General features: G+C 43.9%; 1 protein-coding gene and 1 long non-coding RNA gene across 4 annotated transcripts in view; one reads left to right on the top strand and one right to left on the bottom strand.

The window, feature by feature from the left end:
• LOC106607562 (sine oculis-binding protein homolog) overlaps positions 1 to 16,392 on the bottom strand; it is a 60,625-nt gene extending 44,233 nt beyond the window's left edge. The window contains exons 1-6 of one of the 3 annotated variants that reach the window (XM_045720707.1): positions 15,986 to 16,389; positions 13,115 to 13,253; positions 12,122 to 12,316; positions 11,682 to 11,833; positions 5,004 to 5,105; positions 2,261 to 4,318 (exon numbers count right to left, since the gene is read on the bottom strand). In XM_045720707.1, coding sequence (XP_045576663.1) covers positions 2,270 to 4,318; positions 5,004 to 5,105; positions 11,682 to 11,833; positions 12,122 to 12,316; positions 13,115 to 13,253; positions 15,986 to 16,078 — 2,730 coding nt within the window. In that variant the 5' untranslated portion in view covers positions 16,079 to 16,389 and the 3' untranslated portion in view covers positions 2,261 to 2,269. Of the gene's footprint in view, positions 1 to 2,260; positions 4,319 to 5,003; positions 5,106 to 11,681; positions 11,834 to 12,121; positions 12,317 to 13,114; positions 13,254 to 15,985 lie in introns of all 3 variants that reach the window. The other 2 variants (XM_014204614.2, XM_014204613.2) reach the window with 2 other exon arrangements.
• A 2,006-nt stretch (positions 16,393 to 18,398) lies between these two features.
• On the top strand, positions 18,399 to 22,308 carry LOC106607560 (uncharacterized). Its single transcript, XR_001329229.2, has 2 exons — positions 18,399 to 19,091; positions 21,203 to 22,308. It is a non-coding gene; the product is annotated as an uncharacterized lncRNA (long non-coding RNA).
• Positions 22,309 to 23,715: the final 1,407 nt, after the last annotated feature.

Consider the following 23,715-nt stretch of genomic DNA (forward strand, 5'->3'; position numbering starts at 1 on the left):
CTGGAAATCAAAACCTTCTCTGTCATCATGTGTACATTAAGCCCAGGATGTAAAACGGAAAGAGAAGCACATAATCACACAGCTCTGGGTGGCAAAAGGACCATTTGAATGAACAATTAGAAAAGGGTAAACTGGAGACGGATCTGATTTGTCGAAAGTAAGGAGGGTTCCAATCTGATTGGTCGTTAGGGTTGTTACTTGAATGTACTTTATGTCTTCCATAGAACATCTGGTTGGCAGGAAGAAGAATGTGAAGTGAGAGAAGGGAATAAGAGAGGAGAGGAAAGGAAAAGAGAGAGGAGAGATAGTAGAGAAATGGAGAGAAGAGAGAGGGAGGAGAGGAGAGGAGAGAAAAGGGGAGAGGAGTTGGAGAAGAGGAGAGGACGGGAGTGTAGAAGGAGAGGATAAGAAAGAATAGGGGAGATGAGGAGAGAAGAGAACGCCAATAAATGCTACTAAATGAGACTAGAAGAGATGATTGCACACCACTAAACTCCTACATAGGAGTGAGACCGACCGAGCGACGGCGCCAGGGCCAGTATTGCATGTCAGTGTCGTTGTGACACACGTAACCGGATCGTTCCGGTTCTGCTGCTCAGTTTTCTAATGAAGCCCCAGAGCTCTATCACTGAGGGCTGGCTCTCATTTTCACAGCACACACACACACACACACACACACACACACACACACACACACACACACACACACACACACACACACACACACACACACACACACACACACAGGCTCTCATATTCACAGCGCCTTCGAGTCTGCTGATCGCCACCGTCTCCAAGGTAATGCCAGAAAGAGGGCTGGATTGGAAGAGTGGTGGTTCATGGGAGAAAATAATATCACAGTGTGAAACTTTGGCAGTACCCAAACCTTTGGGTGAGCTGCTCGATCACCCTTGATCAATCGACCTCACCCGTGGACACTGTGATTAATGGGGGCTGAGCTAGAGCGGTGTTTGTGAGACAAGGGTGGATCCCGAAGGGGCTCGGGCCGGGTCTTTTTACAAAAATGTCCGTAGAGTCTGAATGGTTTGAGCTACAAACTATTAAAATAAAGCTGAGATTCTCACAAACACACACATGTAACATGTGTTTCTCTATGACACTCTATGACACTCACAAGCTACACAAGAGTTGTTAGAAGGTAAGCGGTTCTTCTATATAGAAGATCATAGGAAATCCCAGGACATAGTGTCTATAATACTGTAATAAGCTCCCATATTTTCTGTCACAAACTCCACACAGTTGTCACTGACTAGTAGGACGTACATTTTCCACTGAGCAAACCATTTCTGTACTGCATTCATATAAATTCATTTTTTCTCAGGTTTTTGCTTTGGCGGACCTTGTTTTTTTTATTTCATTTGTCAATCAAACTGTTTTCTATTCTACTTGTAGCCCTGGTTATCCTGAAAAGAAAATGGTAAAACAATTCATTGTGAGGCTAAATATAAAGGCTGAACAATCAGATAAATGAAGGTCAGATAAATTAAAAGACGATTTTTGCTGGGGTCTCGGGACTGATAGGGTTGTTTCCTTTGAAATGTGGTTTGTTTGAACAGACTAAAATGAATAGGTTTGAATGAGTTAAAAAAAACATTGCATGTTACCTTCACCCTGGTGGTGCAGTGGTCTAATACCATGAGTAAAGTAAGAGAAGAGCATAGGGTTGAATCTCACTGATGCCGTGCTACAATAAAGGTTCTGATCAGAACCTCTCTGCAACCTAAACATGTACACAGAACAGGTGAAATTTTCTCAGAATGTTTTAAAAACCTTCTGTTTTACTGATCAGTAAGTGTATGGCTTTGGAACCAAATGTGCTAGCTCGGTTCTCAAAATGTATTTGAATCAACCGTGTTTGATTAGAGCTTGGCACTCCCCACAGCTCTAGGATTACAGCTAGGCCAGGGGAAGGAGCAGAGAAGAGAGACAGTGAGAGTAACTTTGAAAAGAGATCACCCCACCATGCAGGCCCTGTTACAGTGATAACGCTTTGTTTGGATGTTGGACTGTTTTATATGGGGATCTGTCAGGGCAAGCGAGTGTGTGTATGGGTGTGTTTGATTGTTGGTGATAGATATAAACAGTTAATTGTATACCTTCTTCTAAGGTTATTTAATCTATATGGAAGTTCCTTCATATAATCTTCACCTGTATTACGTCTTTCTCATTCAGATTCCACTAGGTATCCTAACATCTCCATGACACCCCCCCCCCCAAAAGCCTGTGTAACAACACCCACCTCCCTCTTCTACTTGTTCTGATCTCGGATGCGGAGGCACCGTCTCTTCTGAGCAGGCTCCATGTCCCCAGGCCTTGCCACACTCGGTGGGCTCCAGAGGGCGCCCTTGTCCCTGAGCTTGGGCAGAAGGAGTGTGGTGTGGGTGGTGGCTGGGGAACTGCCCGTCCTGGTGGGTGTAGGGGTGGGGGTGGGCAGGGCATAGGCATGGTCCTCATCGAGGATGTGGGGGTCCTCAGGGTCGGCACTGGGCGAGGGCTCCTCTGATTGGCTAGTGGGGAGGGGAGGGAACTGGCCCTGGTCCCTCCCCTGGACCTGGCCATTGGAGCAGCTGTTCTCTTTGACCGCCTCCAGCTCGCTGAGGACAGAGTCAGGGCCAAGGAGCGGGGCCTCTCTCTGGGACTGGGAGGAGTCTGGGCTGGGAGCAGGGTCGGTGGATGATGACGTAGTCGTTCGGTTAGGGATGTCTGGGGACATCGGGGGGGAGGAGGTGGCGGCATCAGAGGGAGGGCTGCGGCATCCCCCTCTGGTCATTGGTGGAGTGTGCGAGGGAAGTTGTGTGTTTGGGCTCTGGGGGAAGGAAGTGTCGTGCAGGGGAGGGGGGGACTGGGATAGTGGAGGGGTGGGTTTGATAATGTCATGGTGGTGGTTGTGGTGGTCCACTCTGGTATCCACTACCCTGGTGCTTTGCCCCGCTCTGGACTCCCGTTTACTTGACAGGTCCACCATTCCATGGGGGTTGAGCTCCAGCTTGACTGGGGTCCTCTGGAGCACTCTATGAATGAGCTGTCTCTCTGGCTGCTGCTGCTGGCCCAGCTTAAAGTCTAACAGTGCCTCAATCACTGAGGTGGAAGACGGGGAAGCATCGTAGCAAGCCCTGGGGGAGGACTCTGCACTGTGGGGGGTCGTCATGGGCGACGGAGCCTGCCTCTCTGATTTAACCCAATCTGTGATATCCCTTTTGGGGTGTTCGGAGGGCGACGGGAGACCCTGGTTGGTGGTTCTATTTAATCTGTTTGGCACAGAGCTCCCGGGAGAGGGCAGTTTGACACCACTGGAGCACCTCTTCTCCATCCCATCTGGCACGGGCTGGATAACCCCAATGGGGGAGATCCCTAGGGGGTCTGAGGGGGAAGCCTTAGGGGATATGGGTACGGGGATAGGGATGGGGATGGGGACGGGGATGGGTACAATAATGGGGTAGGGAACCAGGACCATGGGCTGAGGGAAGAAGGGGCCTAGGGACGGCCATCTCCCAAAGTTCATCATAGGGGGCATGGGCACAGGGCCACGGGGCCCCATCATTGGAGGGGAGTGCAGGCCGGGGAAGTATGCCCCCGGGTATGAGTGCATTCTAGGTGGGTTCATGGAGGAGGCCGATGGGGGCTGGAGGTGGGGGTGGTGGGGGGAGTGAGGGGTGGACCGGTTGATGGGGCTGGAAGGGGGGCCAGGGTGGCACCTGTGGGGATTGGCAAGGGGGCTCGTCAGTCCCTGGGCGTGGAGGGGGGGCCGGATGAAGGGCAGTGGGATCTGAGGAATTGCCTGGTGGTGGTGCTGGTGGTGCTCCATGGGGGAGCGAGGAGGAGGAGGGGCGACGGGGTGGTGGTTTGCCACCTCTGGGGGTGGCAACGGTGGCAGGACATGCCTCTCCAGGTGTCTCAGCCCAGAGACGGGGACCTTGGAGGACGAGGACGACGCCTCAGATGGTGACACAGTCCTTGCCGCCGCTGTGCTGTGGATCGGCATGGGCCCTTTGGGTGACCTGGTCCTCCCCCGAACGACCCCCGCGCCATTGTTCCACGATTCGGGGGTCAGGAGTTTCTGGTTCTGACCCCCTCCGCTGGACTCAGTTCTCCCATCCTGGGTGGGTCTTCCTGGGCCTGGGCTGGAGCTGGTGAGAGCTGCCCTGGCCTCTCTGTAGAACACGTCCATCTTGTACTGGTTCAAGCACTTGCTACTGCAGAACTGGAGCCGTTCGGCGCCTGCGCCGAAGTCCAGGTACTCTTTGGTGTGGCGGACGTGTTTGCACCAGTCGCACACCTGCGGTACAGGCGAGAGTGACTGTGGAGAATTACTAAAGTGCCTCGTGAAAAGGGAAAACCAATTATTTGAATGTGGAATGTACTGTATAACATTATTTGAATAGAGTGGTTTTGTTTTTCCATCTCAAAATGCCTTAAAGGCTCTTAATTGTTTCCGCAAAAAAACATTTAATCAGTCTATAATGGACAAGGAGTGACTTCAACATTTGGGAAGAATTCTCCATGTAAGGCAATCTTCCCTATTTAGCAGGTGTTCAATTTCATGGCCAAATCATATTAAATTCATTGTGTTCTTTTTTTATGATTTGGGCATGAAATGTAATATATTCTAAACACGAGAGATTAATTTGCATGGGGAATTGGTCACAACATGCTAATGTGGCTAATTGTTGGCTATGACTACTTTAACAAAACCTAATGTGGATTGCAGCCTCTCCTTGTCCATAGCCTATTTTAAGGTAACAAATATCTATATATGGAAAACAGCTGAACTATCAATTTAAGGGGCAGTTTCCCAGTCACAGATTAATTAAGCCTACTCCTAGTCTAAGGCTTAGTCTGTGTCCTGCAAACTGCCCCTAAGTGTTTTAAAGTAGCTGTATACCTCTTAAAGACAAACATGCTTGACTTCATTAGTACCCTTTGAGCAAAAACATTTTAGTAACTTCAGTATTTCCATGATGTGGATTATGTTCTGTTCTTACTCTGGCCCCACCGCTGTTCATCTTCATCACCAGTCGGGGTGATTCATCGGCACGGATGTGTTGGGGGGATTGCTCACCTCCATTGAGATCCTCATCCCGGGCCTGATGGACGGGGGCAAAGCCACATCATTATACACTTATAACCAACTATCAAGAGCTCGGTCATGTTCTTAGGCACCAAACAAACAAAAAAATTGACTGATTTGTCAAATAAGAAACACTCCTTGTTTTTTATCTCCGTTGCAAAATGTTTTAAAACGTTGTGAACACGTCCCAGGATTGAGTTAAAGTTGTTTTAGAGTACAGCCTGGATTCAGTTGAACCGCTATGGGATTTAAGCACCAAGCTTTGATAAGGTAGCATTTGCTTTAAGTCATCGTGGATGGCTCTCGTGGTCATTAAAGCAAACTTACATAACCAATTCCAAAATAACCACTGCAAGATTCGCCTCGTCATAGGGGTTCAATGTAACAGAGTACATTGACCTGTGGGCTTTGAGGTCACTGAAACAAAGGGAACGTTTTGGAATGTCTTGATAAGATAAAGTAGTTGACAAACATAAAACCCTTATATTATTGTCAATGGTCCGGCTGTATTAATATTGGAAATTCCTCCCGATTCATGTAAGCTGATCCTGTGTGGATCTGCGAGCAGTGAGCACCCCCCTTCTCTGTGACCCACTGAGTCGTGTTCAGTTACGAAACATGAGGCAGCTGCAGGTAAGGTATGTGCTGAAAGTGGACACCTTGCCCCTAGGCCCCTTGCCCTTCTTCCTCAGTGAGACAAGCAGGGACAAGCCAATGGCCACGGTTCCATCCCCACCTCCACAAACCAAAAAAATGGACTGTTTGTTGCAGCCTGGTAGGTAGGCAGCAGACAATTCCCTCTTCCCCCCCTGTCAGTTGTTGTGTGACTATAACCTAGCGCTGCATAAATAACGGAAATTTTGAATGGGGATAGCCTTGCCTGACACCCCCATGCCTCTAAGAGGGGGAATCCATGTCTTGGATGGAGGGTGAAAAATGGTGGTAATGTGTATGGGAGAGAAGTGGTGTATTTATGACTGGCCCTTTCTCCATTAAGGCGAACTGATACTAAGGGCTTTATTGAATCCGTATCGCAGAAGTTCAGCATTACAGCATGGCTGAAATTTAAAGGCAATGTTCCCAAGTTAGCTGAGACTGCATTCCTGGTAAACGATGCATACGAAAATTACCTTTACATTTCTATCACCTAATCTGTAATGCTTCAGCGATACAGATTGAATAGAGCCCTAACTGTCCTCTGCGAACTTTGACCCCTTCCCACGCTCCAAACACTGGCCTGTCTATTAGAAACCAGCATGTATGTGGGTGTCTGTGTGTATTTTGTTTGTATTTTATTAGTATCCCCATTAGCTATTGCAAAAGCAGCAGCTACTCATCCTGCGGTCCACACAAAACATGAAACAAGACATAATACAGAACATTAATGGACAAGAACAGCTCAAGGACAGAACTACATCAATTTAAAAAAGGCACACGTAGTCTACATATGAATACATACACACAAACTAGCTTGGTCAAATATGGGAGAGGCGTTGTGCCGTGAGATGTTGCTTTATCTGTTTATGGAACCAGGTTTGCTGTTCATTTGATCAATACGAGATGGGACAGTTCCATGCAATAATGTCTCTTATATTTATAACCTTATTTAACTAGGCAAGTCAGTTAAGAACAAATTATTTTTTCACAATGATGGCCTACCCCGGGCAAACCCTCCCTTAACCCGGACAACGCTGGGCCAATTGTGCGCCACACTATGGGACTCCCGATCACGGCCGGTTGTGACACAGCCCAGGATCAAACCAGGGTCTGTAGTGACACCTCCAGCACTGAGATGCAGTACCTTAGACGGCTGCGCCACTCGGATACAGTATATAATACTTTATGCTTTCTTGAATTTGTTCTGGATTTGGGGACTGTGAAAAGACCCCTGGTGGCATGTCTGGTGGGGTAAGCGTGTGTTTCAGAGCTGTGTGTAAGTTTACTATCCAAACAATTTGGGATTTTCAACACATTAATGTTTCTTTTAAAAAGAAGAAGTGATGCAGTCAGTCTCTCCTCAACTCTTAGCCAAGAGAGACAAGCATGCATAATATTTATATTAGCCATCTGATTACAATGAAGAGCAAGACGTGCCGCTCTGTTCTGGAACAGCTGCAGCTTAACTAGGTCTTTCCTTGCAGCACTCGACCACGACTAGACAATATCTTAGGCAAGAGAGACTGGCATGTATAGTATTTATATTAGCCCTCTGATTACAATAAAGAGCAAGACGTGCTGCTCTGTTCTGGGCCATCTGCAGCTCAACCTTGCAGCACTCGACCACACGACTGGACAATAATCAAGATAAAACAAAATTAGAGCCTGCAGGACTTGCTTTTTGGAGTGTGGTCTCAAAAAATCTGAGCATCTTTTTATCATGGACAGACCTCTCCACATCTTTACAACCATTGAATCTATATGTTTTGACCATGACAGTTTATAATCTAAGGTAACACCAAGTAATTTACTCTCCTGAACTTGTTCAACAGCCACACCATTCATTGCCAGATTCAGCTGAGGTCTAGAACTTAGGGAATTATTTGTACCACATACAATGCTCTTAGTTTTAGAGATGTTCAGAACCAGTTAATTATTTGTCACCCATTCCAAAACAGACTGCAACTCTTTGTTAATGGTTTCAGTGACTTCATTAGGTGTGGTTGCTGATGTGTATATGAACGAATCATCAGCATACATGGAAACACATGCTTTGTTTAATGCCAGTGGCAGGTCATTGGTAAAAATAGAAAAGAGTAGAGGGCTTAGGGGGCTGCCCTGCGGTACACCACACTTTACATGTTTGACATTAGAGAAGCTTCCATTAAAGAAAGCCCTCTGAGTTCTATTAGACAGCTCTGAATCCATGATATGGCAGAGGTTAAAAAGCCATAACACATACGTTTTCTCAATAACATGTTATGGTAAATAATATCAAAGGCTGCACTGAAATTTAACAGTACAGCTCCCACAATCTTCTTATTACCAATTTCTTTCAACCAATCATCAGTAATTTGTGTCAGTGCAGTACATGTTAAGTGCCCTTCTATATAAGCATGCTGAATTTTTTCCAACAGTTTGCTAAGAGCTGGCAGCAAGCTGATAGGTCTGCTGTTAGAACCAGTGAAGGCTTTACAACTCTTGGGTAGCGGAATAACTTTGGCTTCCCTCCAAGCCTGAGGACAACACATTTCCTCTAGGCTCAGATTAAACATATGACAGATAGGAGTGGCTATAGAGTCAGCTACCATCCTCAGTAGCTTTCCACCTGTTTTCAATGCCAGGAGGTTTGTCATTATTGATTGATAACAATCATTTCTTCACCTCTCCCCCACTAACTTTACAAAATGAAAACTTGCAATGATTTTCTTTCATTATTAGTTTTTTTATGCATGAGTATGATGGCTCACTGTTTGTTGTTGGCATTTCCTGCCTAAGTTTTCCCACTTTTCCAATGAAGTAGTCATTAAAATAATTGGCAACATCAAATGGTTTTGTGATGAATAAGCCTTCAGATTTGATGAACGATGGAGTTGAATTTGTCTTTCGGCCCATAATTTCATTTATATCATTGATCTTGGCTTCATAATGAAGTTTATTCTTCTCTTTGTTGAGTTTAGTCACATAATTTCTCAATTTGCAGTAAGTCAGATGTGCAGCCAGACTTATTTGCCACTCCTTTTGCAACCATCTCTTTCAACCATACAGTTTTAAATTTCTCATCAATCCATGAAGCTTTAATAGTTCTAACAGTCAGTTCTTAACAGTTGCATGTTTATCAATAATTGAAAGAAGCAATTTCATAAATTACTAAAGTGCAGTGTCTGGATGCTCCTTATTTATCACATCACAAATATTTTTTACATCATCCACGTAATATTTTGTATGATCTCTGATATACTATTTTATGCCCAGCTTTTTGAACTTTGGCTTTCCTGGATATAGCCTCTATATTGTGATTACTGCATCCAATGGGTATGGATACAGCTTTAGACGTAGAAAGTTCTACAGTATAAGTAAAAATGTGATCAATACATGTGCATGATCTTGTTCCTGTAGTGTTTGTAAACACCCTGGTAGGTTGATTAATAACCTGATGAAGACAGGTTTGTCGAAAAATTGGTTATTAGGTTATTAAATTATTGCATCTGAGATCCTAGAGTGTGCGGCTCTCCTTTTCTTTTCAAGTGATTAATAACCTGAACCAGATTACAGGCACTGCTCACAGTGAGGAGCTTCCTCTTGAGTGGACAGCTTGATGAAAACAAGTCAATATTCAGGTCCCCAAGAAAGTAGACCTCTCTGTTTACATCACATACACTATCAAGCATTTGACACATATTATTTAGATACTGACTGTTAGCACTTGGTGGCCTATAGCAACACCCCAAAAGAAAAGGCTTTAGATGTGCCAGGTGAACCTGCAACCACAACACTTCAATAACACTTGACAAAAAAATGTCTCTAAGCATTATAGAGATATGGCTCTGAATTTATACAGCAACACCTCCCCCATAATCATTGCTGTCTATTCTATAGATGTTATATCCTTGTATCATTACTGCTGTATCATCAAATGAATTATCCAAGTGAGTCTCAGAAATGGCTAATATATACATGTTATCTGATGTTAGCAAGTTATTAATTTCATGAACCTTATTTCTAAGGCGACATACAGTGCATTCGGAAAGTATTCAGACCCATTTACCTTTTCCACATTTTCTTACATTACAGCCTTATTCTAAAATGGATTTAAAAACAAATCTTTATCAATCTACACACAATACCCCATAATGACAAAGTGATTATAGGTTTTTAGCAAATGTATTAAAAGTAAAAAACTGAAAAAATGTATTTACATAAGTATTCAGACCCTTTGCTATTAGACTCAAAATTGAGCACAGGTGCATCCTGTTTCCATTGATCATCATTTTCAAATTGTTTCTACAACTTGATTGGAGTCCACCTGTTGTAAACTCAATTGATTGGACATAATTTGGAAAGGCACACACCTGTCTATATAAGGTCCCACAGTTGACAGTGCATGTCAGATTAATAACCAAGCCATGAGTTTGAAGAAATTGTCCGTAGAGCTCCAAGACAGGATTGTGTCAATGCACAGATCTGGGGAAGGGTACAAAAACATTTCTGCAGAAAGAACGCAGTGGCCTCCATCATTCTTAAATGTATACGTTTGGAACCACCAATACTCTTCCTAGAGCTGGCCGCCCGGCCAAACTGAGGAATCGGAGGAGAAGGGCCTTGTTCAGGGAGGTGACCAAGAACCCGATGGTCACTCTGACAGAGCTCCAGAGTTCCTCTGTGGAGATGGGAGAACCTTCCAGAAGGACAACCATCTCCGCAGCACTCCACCAATCAGGCCTTTATGGTAGAGTGGCCAGACAGAAGCCACTACACACTAAAATGCACATGAAAGCCCACTTGGAGTTTGCCAAAAGGCACCTACAGGACTTTCAGACCATGAGAAACAAGATTCTCTGGTCTGATGAAACCAAGATTGAACTCTTTGGCCTGAATGCCAAGCGTCACGTCTGGGGGAAACCTGGCACCATCCCTACGGTGAAGCATGGTGGTGGCAGCATCATGCTGTGGGTATGTTTTTCAGCGGCAGGGACTGGGAGATTAGTCAGGATCGAGCGAAAGATGACCGGAGCAAAGTACAGAGAGAACCTTGCTGAAAACCTGCTCTAGAGCGCTTAGGACCTCGGACTGGGGTGAAGGTTCACCTTCCAACAGGACAACGACCCTAAGCACACAGCCAAGACAATGCAGGAGTGGCTTCGGGACAAGTCTCTGAATGTCCTTGAGTGGCCCCGCCAGAGCCCAGACTTGAACCCAATCGAACATCTCTGGAGACATCTGAAAATAGCTGTGCAGCAACACTCCCCATCCAACCTGACAGAACTTTAGAGGATCTGCAGGTGTGCCAAACTTGTAGCGTCATACCCAAGAAAAGTTGAGGCTGTAATGACCGCCAAAGGTGCTTCAACAAAGTACATAGTAAAGGGTCTGAATACTTATGTAAAACTGACACTTCAGTTTTTCATTTCTTATAACTTTGCAAAAATGTCTAAAAACCTGTTTTTGCTTTGCCATTAGGGGGTATTGTGTGTAGATTGATGAGGGAGAAAACACTATTTAATCAAGTTTAGAATAAGGCTGTAACATAACAAAATGTGGAAAAAGTCAAAGGTTCTGAGTACTTTCCGAATGCACTGTATATTCATGTGGGCTATTTTCAGCCCTTTCCTGGGTAGCTTGTGTGTGTGCTGTGTGTGTGTGTTACCTGTGCTTGGATAAAACCCCTCACACATGCATGCACCCACACACTCTTTTTAAATTCTTGATTTTTTTATCAATACAATGGTATGATGACCTCACTGAGGAAAACAGTGGTATTCCATTTCCGAGGGTTTGTTTACCTGCCAGAAATCTCACCATTAAAGTGTGTGTGTGTATATGTGTGTGTATCTGTGTGTGCGTGCTTATCTTTATTTCCATCTGAACTGCATCAGTTTTGTCGGACCTAAAATGGTCCATTGACTCCTAGTTGAATCAAGGTTGAATCCCTCACCTTGTTGCGTTTGAAGTAGGCACGTCGGCAGGCTGCGAAGCATTTCTCACTACAGAAGCTCTTCAGCTCAGTGCCCATACAGAGAGAGTAGCGCTTCACCCCCTCCTTCTGACACCACACACACACTATCTGCACATTCTGCACGTCTTCCACTGTGGACAGAGCCAGAGGAGAGAGGAATCAACATCAACATGCGAAGTGTGATTGATGATGATGATGATGAAGATGACCATGTTAGGAGCATGTAAGTGTTTAATCAACAGCTGTATCAAATAATTGTAGGCTACATGTGGTAGTGATGATGATGATGATGACCTGAAGACTAGGCTTTATCTCAGCGGGCTAGCAAGCTTTTATGATGTGCAGGAGACCCAGGTTCTAACCCAGTTGTTCACACAAAGTGCTTGTTTGTGTGTGTGCATGTGTGATGTTTGCCCTACCTGCAGATGGCTTTATAAGGGGGACAATTATGGGAGTGCTCTTATGCTCCTTAGGGCTGGTCAAAGAGGAGGAGCTGGGGAAGGAAGAGGAAGTGGAAGAGGGGACGCTGGATGATTCTCTCTCTCCACTCCTCATGGGCAGTGCAGAGGGGCTGACTTTGCTGTTCAAGCTCTTGGACTTCGGCACTGAGTTTTCTGGAAGGCACAGGATATGTATGGTCACTTTATGAGAGTCAATTTATGTTCTAACATAGGTATGGAATGATATAAGTGCCAAAATAAATGTAATCTGCATTCAAAATGTTGAGCTTTTGGGGGCACTAATATCACTCTATATAAACAAATAATGTATATGCAGCCCAAAGGATGTTTACAAAACAAAGTTAATTTAACAAATTCTTATTTACAATGACAGCCTACCGTAAAGGCAAAAAGCCTCCTGCAGGGACGGGTCTGGGATTAAAAATACAAATAAACAAAAAATATATAGGACAAAACACACATCAAGACAAGCGAGACAACACAACACTAGATAAAGAGAGACCTAAGACAATAATGGCATTGAACATTTTAGAAAGAGAAAAAATCCAGCCATACAGGTTTACTGTAGGGATAATAAGTGAAACATAAGAAGGGTGAATTAAGTTGCAAGTATGTCTAGCAAATGTTTAAAGTGATTCTATGTCTGGATTGAACAACCTGTATGCTTTGTTATTGGGTTACCCGTGAATTCTGTCTGACCTCTGTTAACTATGTTACCTGTGTTGCAGATACCTGGGCCTTGTTCAGTTGGCAGAAAAGTTTTGAAAGGGAGTGAAACGGGAAGATACTATCTGAACTAATGATCTTGGGTCGTGTTCAGTAGGCAGAAACAATTTTGAAACGGTAAGGCTCTAACTGAACTTGTTCAATTAAAACACAGATTTCCACTATCTGTTGCAAAACGTTTTGCTACGATGTGCCCTACTGAACGGGACCCTCGCCTTTTCTTACCTTTCAGGACGGAGACATGCTGCTGGCGTCTCTCTCGGTTGGGGTAGTTCCGTATCTCGGTTGCCTCGTTGTCTCTGAGCTCCACCTTGTCATAGCCGTACCAGCCTAGGAGCTCATTCATGGTGCTCTCTGCAAACGTCTAGAGGGAGAAAAGGAAAATAAATCACTGAGCAACATTATAGGTTATGTCAGTCAGGTGATATGGCGGGAAACGGGCAACTGAAACACTGCATGCTAATGCTAAGCCAATGTGAACTTCAGTTTTGAGTGACCTTACATCCAAGGTTTGTGAGTGGAACTTTTTTATCCCACTCTTTAAATGTAACCAGAGCTTCCACTCCCGAATCAATGTGCTGGATTCTTTTGACTTCCAGACCAGCCCTGCCTGGATGAAATGAATAGGGGAACACAGAGGCATACAGTATGACTCTTTTTTCCATGATGTATTCCAGTTTGTTTACTCTTGCTAAATCGGAGACGGAAAAGTTTTTCAACCTAATACTATTGTGAAATCTATGAATCATCATTTGTTTATCTCTTTTAATTGAGGGGGAAAAAAGAGACACAGAGAAGAAGAAAAAGTGTTCTTAGCAGATGGGTTGAGAAGTGAACATCCTGGCTTTTTTTTAAATTAAGACCATGATTTAAAAAACAACACAAAGGTCTCTCTCTCCGTCTCGCCCTGTCTCTTCATCCGCCCACCTCTCTGCCTCTGTGGCTTTGGGGGCAAACGGGGATTGGAGCAGAAACAGGATCTGGAATGGGCAGAAATCAGAGCGGGACATCCTACACCACCGCTAGGTCCCATGGTTCTGGGAAATGACCCGCTCCTCTCCAGTCCCTCTCTGTGTGTCCCCTCCCTCCTCTCCCCTGCCCTCTCCTCTCTCTGCCTCTCCTTGGCCCCCTCCGCCCGGCACCTTCCAGCCCTGATACCCGACACTGCACTCTCGGGTTTCAACCTTTTCCAGCGTGGACAGCCTGCCTGTGGGAGTGTTGTACTAGGCCTGTAGTACTGACTGCACATTCTTTTCCCCTGCTTTCCTCACACTGACTGACCTCTGCTCCGGACCAGGGCCTCAAAGAAATGGAGCTCTGTGTGTGTGTGTGTGTGTGTGTGTGTGTGTGTGTGTGTGTGTGTGTGTGTGTGTGTGTGTGTGTGTGTGTGTGTGTGTGTGTGTGTGTGTGTGTGTGTGTGTGTGTGTGTGTGTGTGTGTGTGTGTGCGCACACAGAGGTATCATATCCAGCTAAATATGCCTAATGATGATTAGTCAAGTTTTGGTGTCCGTGCTGTGCTACGGTCTTACGTGGAGGGAGTGGGTCAGACTATGGTGTTGAAATAGATCCTTTAGCTGACACAACACTGGACAGGACCAGACCGGATCAGCCCGCAGACAGAATGCCCCAGAAACAACTGTGTCTATCTGTCTTTTTGTCTATCCGTCTTTCTTTCTTTCTTTCTTTCTTTCTTTCTTTCTTTCTTTCTTTCTTTCTTTCTTTCTTTCTTTCTTTCTTTCTTTCTTTCTTTCTTTCTTTCTTTCCCTCCCCTTCTCTATTTCATAATGCAACCCTTATACAACTGGCCTTCAAGGCCAACAGCCCCAGTTCATTACCGCGCATAACCCAAGGCCTATACTGTAGATCCAGTACATGTCTGAGAATCACAAAGTAGTAGTCTGTCAGTGCTGCCTGCCATGGGACTAGCCCAGTGTTCATCAATGATTACATCAGGGCAAGTCCTTCTATTTTACATTTAAGTGTCGTTTTGTCTCACTATTTTCTCATTAGACAGAGACAGGCATCTTTTCTTTCCCCTCCCCATGCTTTACTTCCCACAATGTTGTTTTTGTTTCTTCTTGGCAGTTCAGACAAACATCTGCTTTGTGAGAGTGACAAGCCATATCCCAAACCACAGAGAGAGCCCCAGCCAAAGGCAACAACCCAGGGCCGACCCCCAGATCCAGCCCAGATCCAGGCCAGGCTGACTTACATCAAGCACGGATAGCATTTCGCATGTTTTGATTAAAATTTGTTAAGTTGTAATTCTACACCCCTCCCTGTATATCAAAGCTACAATCCAAACCACTCACGTAAAAAGACCACATTTCTTCTCTCACGAAAAGACCAGAATAAAAACCCAAACTCCTTTTGGGGTTTTCTGTCCTATGGAGGGGAAGCTCATGGATATTCCTTACCTTTTACTCACAAGTCTCAAATGTCCTAAGCGGATAGTCTCAAGTGACCAGTGTTACTCAGTATGTTTGGCCAAATGCCTTCCATTTTATAAAAAGTTAGATTGTAATAGACTATCCTACTACAAGAAGTGTGCGCACAGCCAATGCCGGGAAAAAGTTATGTGTTCTTGCTGTCTGGTGGTGACGCACATCTGGAACACCACTGGACATTGCGCGCGGCCACAGCTGGACTGACATGGCGTCACTAAAGAAGGGCTACAATTCAGTGTGCACGATATCAAATAGCCTATTGGATAACATAAGATTGACACTTTAATTAAACACACACTTTTCTATCCCCCCGGAAAAGTACATTTCCCGACAGTTGGTTTATTATGGCAAGGCCAGGTAATCTAATATAGCTGTCTTATTTCACCAATATGGGACTAATGTTACACAATTGTTTTATCATTTTTATTTCGTCAGTATTCAATAATATTGGCATTAGATTATAAAACAACTTTAAAGGGAGGTGTGCTAATCATTTCAATGAAACAAATCAAAGTTTGCGTCGCTTCTGTGCCTCTTCAACTGTGATTTTTACGCACGGCGCTCTCTCCCACTGTCTCAAACTGCCCTTGAAAGAATTCACAAACGGAACACCGACAAAAGAAAAGCAGCCAAAACATTTCCTCTCACCTTCATCTCTTGGTTGATCTCTCTCTTGACGGGGTGCGCAGGTTTCCTACTGCGTTTATTTTCCGGTGGTCTCCCTTTTTCCATCTCTGGCATAGTTCTGACTGGCTCCGTGTCACTTCTTTGGCGGGCTTCACTCGGGTCTAGTCGAGGTGCGGAGTCAGAGAGCGAAAGCTGTCACTCTCGGTGACAGCGGCTGTCATGCCCAGACGTTTGCGTCCGTCATCTGAGGGCTCCTTCCATTGACTCTCCACTGAACATGCGTGTTGGGCGCTGTGGCCTGCTGCTGCCGTGGTACCGCCGCCAACGAACAATCCCCTCTCTCTGTCCCGGAGAGCAAGGAGGGGCTTCCGCGCTGTAACCCAACACCGGGCGCCCACCCCTCAACAGATACATTTCATTAGGAATGCAAGGACTGTGGGGAACATACTACCAACACTGTCTGTTATATTCCAGTCTTTAAATAAATAGATTAAAAGTCAGTTTGGGTAAATGATACCCATACATAATGTTTGGGGCTTTCTCAAATGACATCTGTTCGATCAAAGAGAGAGATAGCGAGAGGACACATAGCAGCCTCGGACAGGGGATACATAACAATGGAAAGTAGCCTGCAATCCACTATTATTTTACTGTCAGTGATACCACACACTTGTTAGTGGCTATGGTCAAGAGGAAAGGACGCCACTACACACTGATCTGATGTACCTTATAATGATGTGCCTGCTCTGCTGAAATCCCTATTCAATGAATGTTTAACACTATATTTTCGGGATGTCACAGTCGGACCTGCTAGGGCCTTATTTAGATGAGACCACATAGGCCTATGCCACTGAGAAGTGTCTTTTTAATTTGTATTTATTTATTTAATGACGGCCTACCCCGGCCAAACACTACCCTAGGCCAAACATTACCCTAACCCGGACGACGCTGGGCCAATTGTGAGCCACCCTGGGACTCCCGATCACAGCCAGTTGTGATACAGCCCAGGATCGAACCAGGGTTTTTAATGATGCCTCTAGCACTGTGATGCAGTGCCTTACACTGCTGCGCCACTCGGGAGCAAAATGTATACGTCTCCAACAACTCTGTGGCTGATTTGCTGATCTCCCTCTCTCCCTCTCTTCGCATTCCTCTCTCTCTCCTCTTTTTCTCTATCTCTCGCTCTCTGATCTTTATTTACCGTATTCACTCTCCTCCCTCTGTGACTATATGGACCTCAGACAGACAGACAGACAGACAGACAGACAGACAGACAGGACAAGACAGGAAGCGGGGTGTTGCACAACCCCTCTTCCATTTCCCCTCGGCCCCCTCTGCCCTGCTCTGTTTCGAGGAACCCTGGGACCACAGCTCATGTAAACAGAAACCTGATCCCAGTGCGCTGGCTCAGGTTGCGCTCCCCTCGTAGACCCGCTGGCCACTGGTGATACGAGATCCGCCTGGGCTTTGGGAACGGGGCTTATCAGATGCCTTCCAAAAGGCCCCCTCTCTTCCCGTCTCAGAGCACATCTGGTGCCTCTGCAGGGAGCACAGACAGTGAAGGGAACACTGTCCCTTGGGTTCCCTCTGGAGGGGACCCAGACCCTCACTATTCCCCCTGAAATCCACTTACCAAAATGGCAGGGACTCAAGACGGTATTTATAGGCCTAAAGTTACAATCCCCACATCTGGATCCAATCATAAGAAGGGCAATTTGGTGTACCCTTAATGTATCATTATTTGCATTACTGTTCATAGAGGGATGATTATAGTGTATTGTCCCTGCCAATTTAGAAAATTATCGAGAACGTTTGTGCGGTACAAACAGGTTCCCCCCATAAATTCACAATGGGCGGTTATATAAGGTCTTGGATTATGCGATACTTTGACTTGCCACCAGAGGGCGATATTACCATATTTTCTGTTGAGGCAAATTGGCTTACCATTTGGATGCTTGTTTAGACTATGGAGTCACGCTTCCAGCACGCCGACAGTGTAATGCATCTCGGTACACCATCATTACATTCATTTCCAATGAAACGCTGCGTTTGCCTTGCAGCATTGCGTTGCAGAGGCAGTTTCAGTGCGTTCGGTGTGGTGCATACTTTGGATTTATCGAACGTATGCGTCAAACTGTATGCGTAGACGGCTTAACAGAAAATGTATCAGAATGTGAATGTTGAACTTTTGTTCCATACATATCCAGATGATGCTGCGTTCGAAGCGTTAGGCTACCTCTGCCGATGAAACCCATGTGTATTTGACCCATTAGATTTGCATACATATAACGCTCGGACAGAACATTTTGAGATAACTCTATGCGTCATAGGAACCTGTCCATACAATGGTAAAACAAAAACCAAAGACGCAGGTAGCCTAATATAATCCACATAGGACCATAAATAGGTTCATTACCAACTATAGCCAGGAGATGTCACCGTTGGTCAAAAGTAATGTCGCGTTCAGTAAGACATAAGGTTTTGGAACGTTCAGATGTAATAGATATACGATGTAGGCTAGAACAGACATGACTCTGGCATGTAAAATAAGGAAAATAATCAGCTCTATTACTGGAATCTCTAACTGCAATATTCGACAATATTTGGCAACTTTATGTGGCTTCATTTGGATGTTAAAATCTGATAATAACTGAATTGAAGTTGGCCCGTGTAGCAGACCTTTCCATCCAATTGCATTATATAATGGGTTTAATAGCCATATTTTGTTTGGTTGTAGTCCAATGAATGCTTCCGAATTTTGCCTTCCCACTGATGACACATACTCTAATTAAATCATCTATTAAAATAAATGTATGAAATACATACAATCCATGTGGATTTTAACGACGCATATGTTCAATATAAAAACAAATATGTGTATCACATGCTTTTACAGTGGGCTACATTGTTATTTTGTTTATAGGTTGTTTGTGTATGTGACCAAGTTTCAACGTCACACGTCAGTCATGATGCTGGTATAAAACCTTGGTCCGACTATTTCAGTGATCACATTTTCAGAGGGACTGTGGCTGCGCTTGAAGTTGTGGCCAAGATCATCATCAGGATGTCAAAAATGACAGTTGTTCATCTTGGAGTGATTGTCTTCGCCATATATTTATCGACACAGGTATGACAAATACATGTATTATTCATATTAAAAAGAAAAATACTTTTTTTAAATTAAGTAATTCGCTTTTCATTTGCTTGCGGTATTTTTGTGGTAGGTTATTAATTCGATAGTTTATAACACATTGTTTTTGATTAGGTTTTATATGGCTTTAGTGGACAGGACTTAAAGTAGCCTAATAGCTAGCCCATTAGGGTATTCGTTACTTCTCATCTATAGGCCTAAACATATACATCATATAATTTCGGTGTCTTTTCTGCAATTATCCCACATTTATTTCTTGTATCACTTTGTTATAAAAACACTTAGGCGAATTAATTATTTAAACCCACGGTACACCTGAGTCTTTCCAAGGGTTAAAGTTTATGTCAGTGCAGCGCGCTAAAACGAAACCTGAAACGGGTAGCAAAGACCAACAGTTTGCGCGTCTGTCTGCTTTTGGACTATCATTCTCTCTTTGTATGGTGTTACTGGCCAATGCAATACGTGGTTGTGACCCAGATAGGCTAGTCACACATAGCAATTCAAAAAATATATAGATTTTCCTAATTATTGCCAGTGTATGTCTGTAATTTAAAGGTGCATTGCGTTTTATTTGCTATTTTAATTTCCATTCCATGGAAATGTGCTTGGCTTGGATAGGCAACTGATATTTGATCTAATCCAGGGGTTTCCTGTGGGATTTGACATGAAAAGTTGGACTACAAAATTGTTCAATCAGTACCCAGCTAGCACAACTTCTGAGAACTATGTTTCTGAGCTTGGTGAGAGCATGGTTGAACTGTGGTTATTTAGCATACAACCTCCCCACAACTTTCTGGAAATTGTGCAGTATAGTTGCTTGGCTTTGGCACATTTAAGGAACATTCTTTTCTTGGTATTTCATTACTTTAACAGAACGTTTCGTGAAAGTTCAAACATGGTTACATTAATTTCAATTTTGGTTATGTTCCAGGAACGTTCTCCAACTGTTTGACTGTTAGGAATGTTGTCAATGTTAAGAGAACTTTAAGAAACAACTTTCTGTGTGGATTTCAGTACTTCAGCATAATGTTTCCTCATGGTTCTATTAATGTCATGTTCTCAATTGTTTTGAGAACATTAAGATTCCTTTCCAAAAAAATTAACATTAGTAACCGTCAAAAAACATTCTTAGAATGTAATTTAAAAACGCATACATTCCGTTCTCAGCATCCACAACTCTATCTGCTATCACGTGAAGTTTGTTCAGGTGTTGGCCACTCACACTAACTGGCCACACCTGATCTTAATGAGTTTCCTTTGAAATTGGGTCTGTTTGAATATATTCAAATGAACAGCTTTTTGTGTATATATAATATGGAACGCTAGCTCCATCCTGGTGGCGGCATGAACTAATTCCATGCATAGAGAACAGAAGGTTGTAGAATCTCACTGAGGCTATGTCACAAAAGTGTTTGCATGATCAATGCCTAAGAAAATTACACTTTCATGTGTCCTATCTGTGCTTTGAGAAAAAAAAGAAGCTAGCAGTGTTAAGTCTTCAAACATTCAGGGAACGTTAAGGAAGTTATTCAAAAACCTGTACATTCTATTCTCAGAGTGTTAATAAAACCTTCATGGAACCACAGTAAATTGTTCTCAGAACCTCACTCCAACCTAAAAATAAATGTTCCCAGAACAGGCAATTCTTACTTGTTCTCAGAACATAAACAAAATAAGTTAACTTTTTACTGGTCAGGACACAAATGTGAAACCACAAACATGCATTCCCAGAACGTCCAAGGAACCATATGTGCTAGCTGGGATAATTACGTTCCGCAAACCTTAATGGCCATTTCATTGTAATATCTACATCGCAATCCATTGTTTTACACGCTTGGCCTAGAATACCCATGCCACTATAGCTGGTGTTCAACCTATTGTGTGCTAGTTTTTCACAGCCAGCCTTCCACAACCGAAATTTCACAACTGTGTCAACATTTCACAAGTCGTCTAGATATTACATCATATTGAAGATGTCCGATTTGGCTGAAATGTGCTTTGTCATGGATCAATGAGGAATTGTTCCAATTCTGTAGAATTACGTTTTGAGTTTCCGCTTAACCAAGCCTCTTCCTGGTTGCCTGCAGGTGGTCTCCCAAAACACAACAGGATCCACATGGGTTAACGCGACAAGTGCGGGCTCCAGCGTCAATTCCACCACCATGGCCACAGACACATACAGCAGCTCGGCCAACTCCACCTCCCCTACCGGAGCGGGCGTGTCACTGCAGTCCAGCCCCTTCTCTCACCTGCTCCCCACCGTCATGGCGACCTCCCTCCTGCACCGTTACTGTTGAACCCTTGATCCACCGCCCTATTACCATCACCACCACCACTCCCCTCAACCGCACTGAACAGAGACCACTAGGCTCACATCTAAGATTTCACCCCACCCACTCATTTGCCCAAAAGAAAGAAAATCCTAGTGCTGCCATTTTTCTCCGAAGGGGGAGTGTAATGTCAGTTGGAGAGGAAGCTGCCACCATCACCACCCCTTTCAAATCACTTATGGAGAATCAAAGGAATGGCACTCTTCAACATGGCTTCCTGCTCCAGCACTATACTCCATCATCCCTCAAGACCTGTGTTTCCATAGCAACTCCACCAAAACATCCTGGTTATCAGTCTGTGGAATGCTGGGGGATGTAGGCCTGGAGGATGCAGGTGGTTGTCATGTCACATGTCTCTCAAAAGGTGGACCACTTTGGTGTACAGAAGTTCTAATCGTAGTTTTTAATTATACCTAGGAAAATAATCTGAAATGTGTTTTGTATGTGCCCAAAGTGAAGGTTGTGCATAGGAGATTATTAATAAAGAAATTCAAACCTCTTTTAATTAAAATATTTTAAATGGGGTTTTCACGATTTGGTGCTTTTTAGTTTGTGTTATTGGCAATGTACCAGAATGTGTTGTACGTGAAGAGAATAACCTTGACACTGGACTTGAGTCTGTATGCATAGTGATTTCTAAAGATTTTCTGGTCTTTTTCAAGGAGGATATAACTGGCATATCTTCCTTTCAATGCATGGGTTGGTCATAACAAAATGACTGTACTGTAACCACGTGGGAAAGGATGACACATGTATATTCCCCCTTATAGTTTATATTTTGTATAAATGGCAATGTTAGTTTTTGTTAGCTCTTCCGAATGAATGGTACAGAATAACAATGTACAATAAATTATAATAAATTATATTTTGTGTCCTCCTTGGATTACTGTTTGAAGGTGGTTTGTTGGTTGATACTGAACTGGGTCACTGGGTTCAATGAGTTGGCATTTTGAAGATTCTCTATTTAGGAACCCCTTTTGGAGGGCAAAAGTTCCATGTAGCTTCTAACTTCTGTAAACTCTTTGTAATTTCAAACTACCAAATCTTGTTTTAAGATTTCTGGCTTGTTCATTGATCCAGCCCTCAAACACTCCTCTAGGTCTGTCACCTCTACTTTGATCCATCATCTCTCGCAATCGATCTCGGTCCATTACATCCTAATGTAGTTTCCTATAGGGGTCCAACAGCAGCAGCCAGATTATTTATTGAGCTGCCACTTTGTCTAGACAGCAACTGCTGAGCTGGCTGCATGGGCCTGAGCTAGACTCTGCATTCTATGATGCCCCCTCGATCTCTAGTCCAGTGACACGCACTACAAAATAGTTATGACCATGTTCTCTAGATGTCCGTTTTTGACTGGGGTCCTAAGAATGCCACATTTATCACTTTTTAACCCTAAGGCACTGACTTTTTTTATGCACTTGCCAAGAGTTGGAGTGGGTCCCCCAAAGGTATATTATTTACTATTTGATTAGGTAATGAGATGCTTTCCGAAGTCTACCCAACACTGTCTAGTCTTTGCCTCAGTGCTGCATACTCATGAGGACGGCTGCAGAGAATGGGGGAAAAATACTTTCATACTCACAGGGATGCAGCTTCATGGCTAGAACCATCTTAAAGGCATAGTTCACTTAATGTAGTTTGTTCCAAACAATTGTCCATGTCAGCAGTCAAGAATTTCAAGAGAGCACTTTCAGTATGTAGCAAAAACTCAGTTTTGCAGTGAACTATCCCTTTAATACAGATATTGTTCTAATATGTAGGCTAATTTTAAAAAGGGACTACAACTACGTCGACGGCCATTTTGTGTCCCAGCAGACAAATATGGATTAACATCCAATTTTCGTTGTTGAATTATACCAGAAAAAGTAACCAAAAGGTCACTGGTTTGAACGAGGCACATAACCTTCGTTTGCTCCAGGGGCGCGCCATACTATGTACATTTTAGTGCACCTATCTGGTGTCTGACATCTTTACCATGCAAAATGAAGAGATCAGTAGCCTCAGACAAACATGCTACTAGTTTGTCATAGACCAGTGGTAACCAACCGGTCGATCTCCAAGCCATTCCTAGTCTATCACCAAACATTTTTGTAAAAAACAACAAAGCCTTGGGTAACTATTTTTTCTTCTTCATTTGTTTCATGCTGTTGACAATAGGTGCACTTGATTCAGCAGCTCTAGCACCAGTGTTACCATTTCATATGTCTAAAGGTAGAACTCCAAACGTCCAAATGCACATCTAGATTTGTGAACAGCCACAATCCATA

This window comes from Salmo salar, chromosome ssa06 (genome assembly GCF_905237065.1).
Source record: "Salmo salar chromosome ssa06, Ssal_v3.1, whole genome shotgun sequence".
In the NCBI taxonomy this organism is placed as follows: Eukaryota; Metazoa; Chordata; class Actinopteri; order Salmoniformes; family Salmonidae; genus Salmo; species Salmo salar.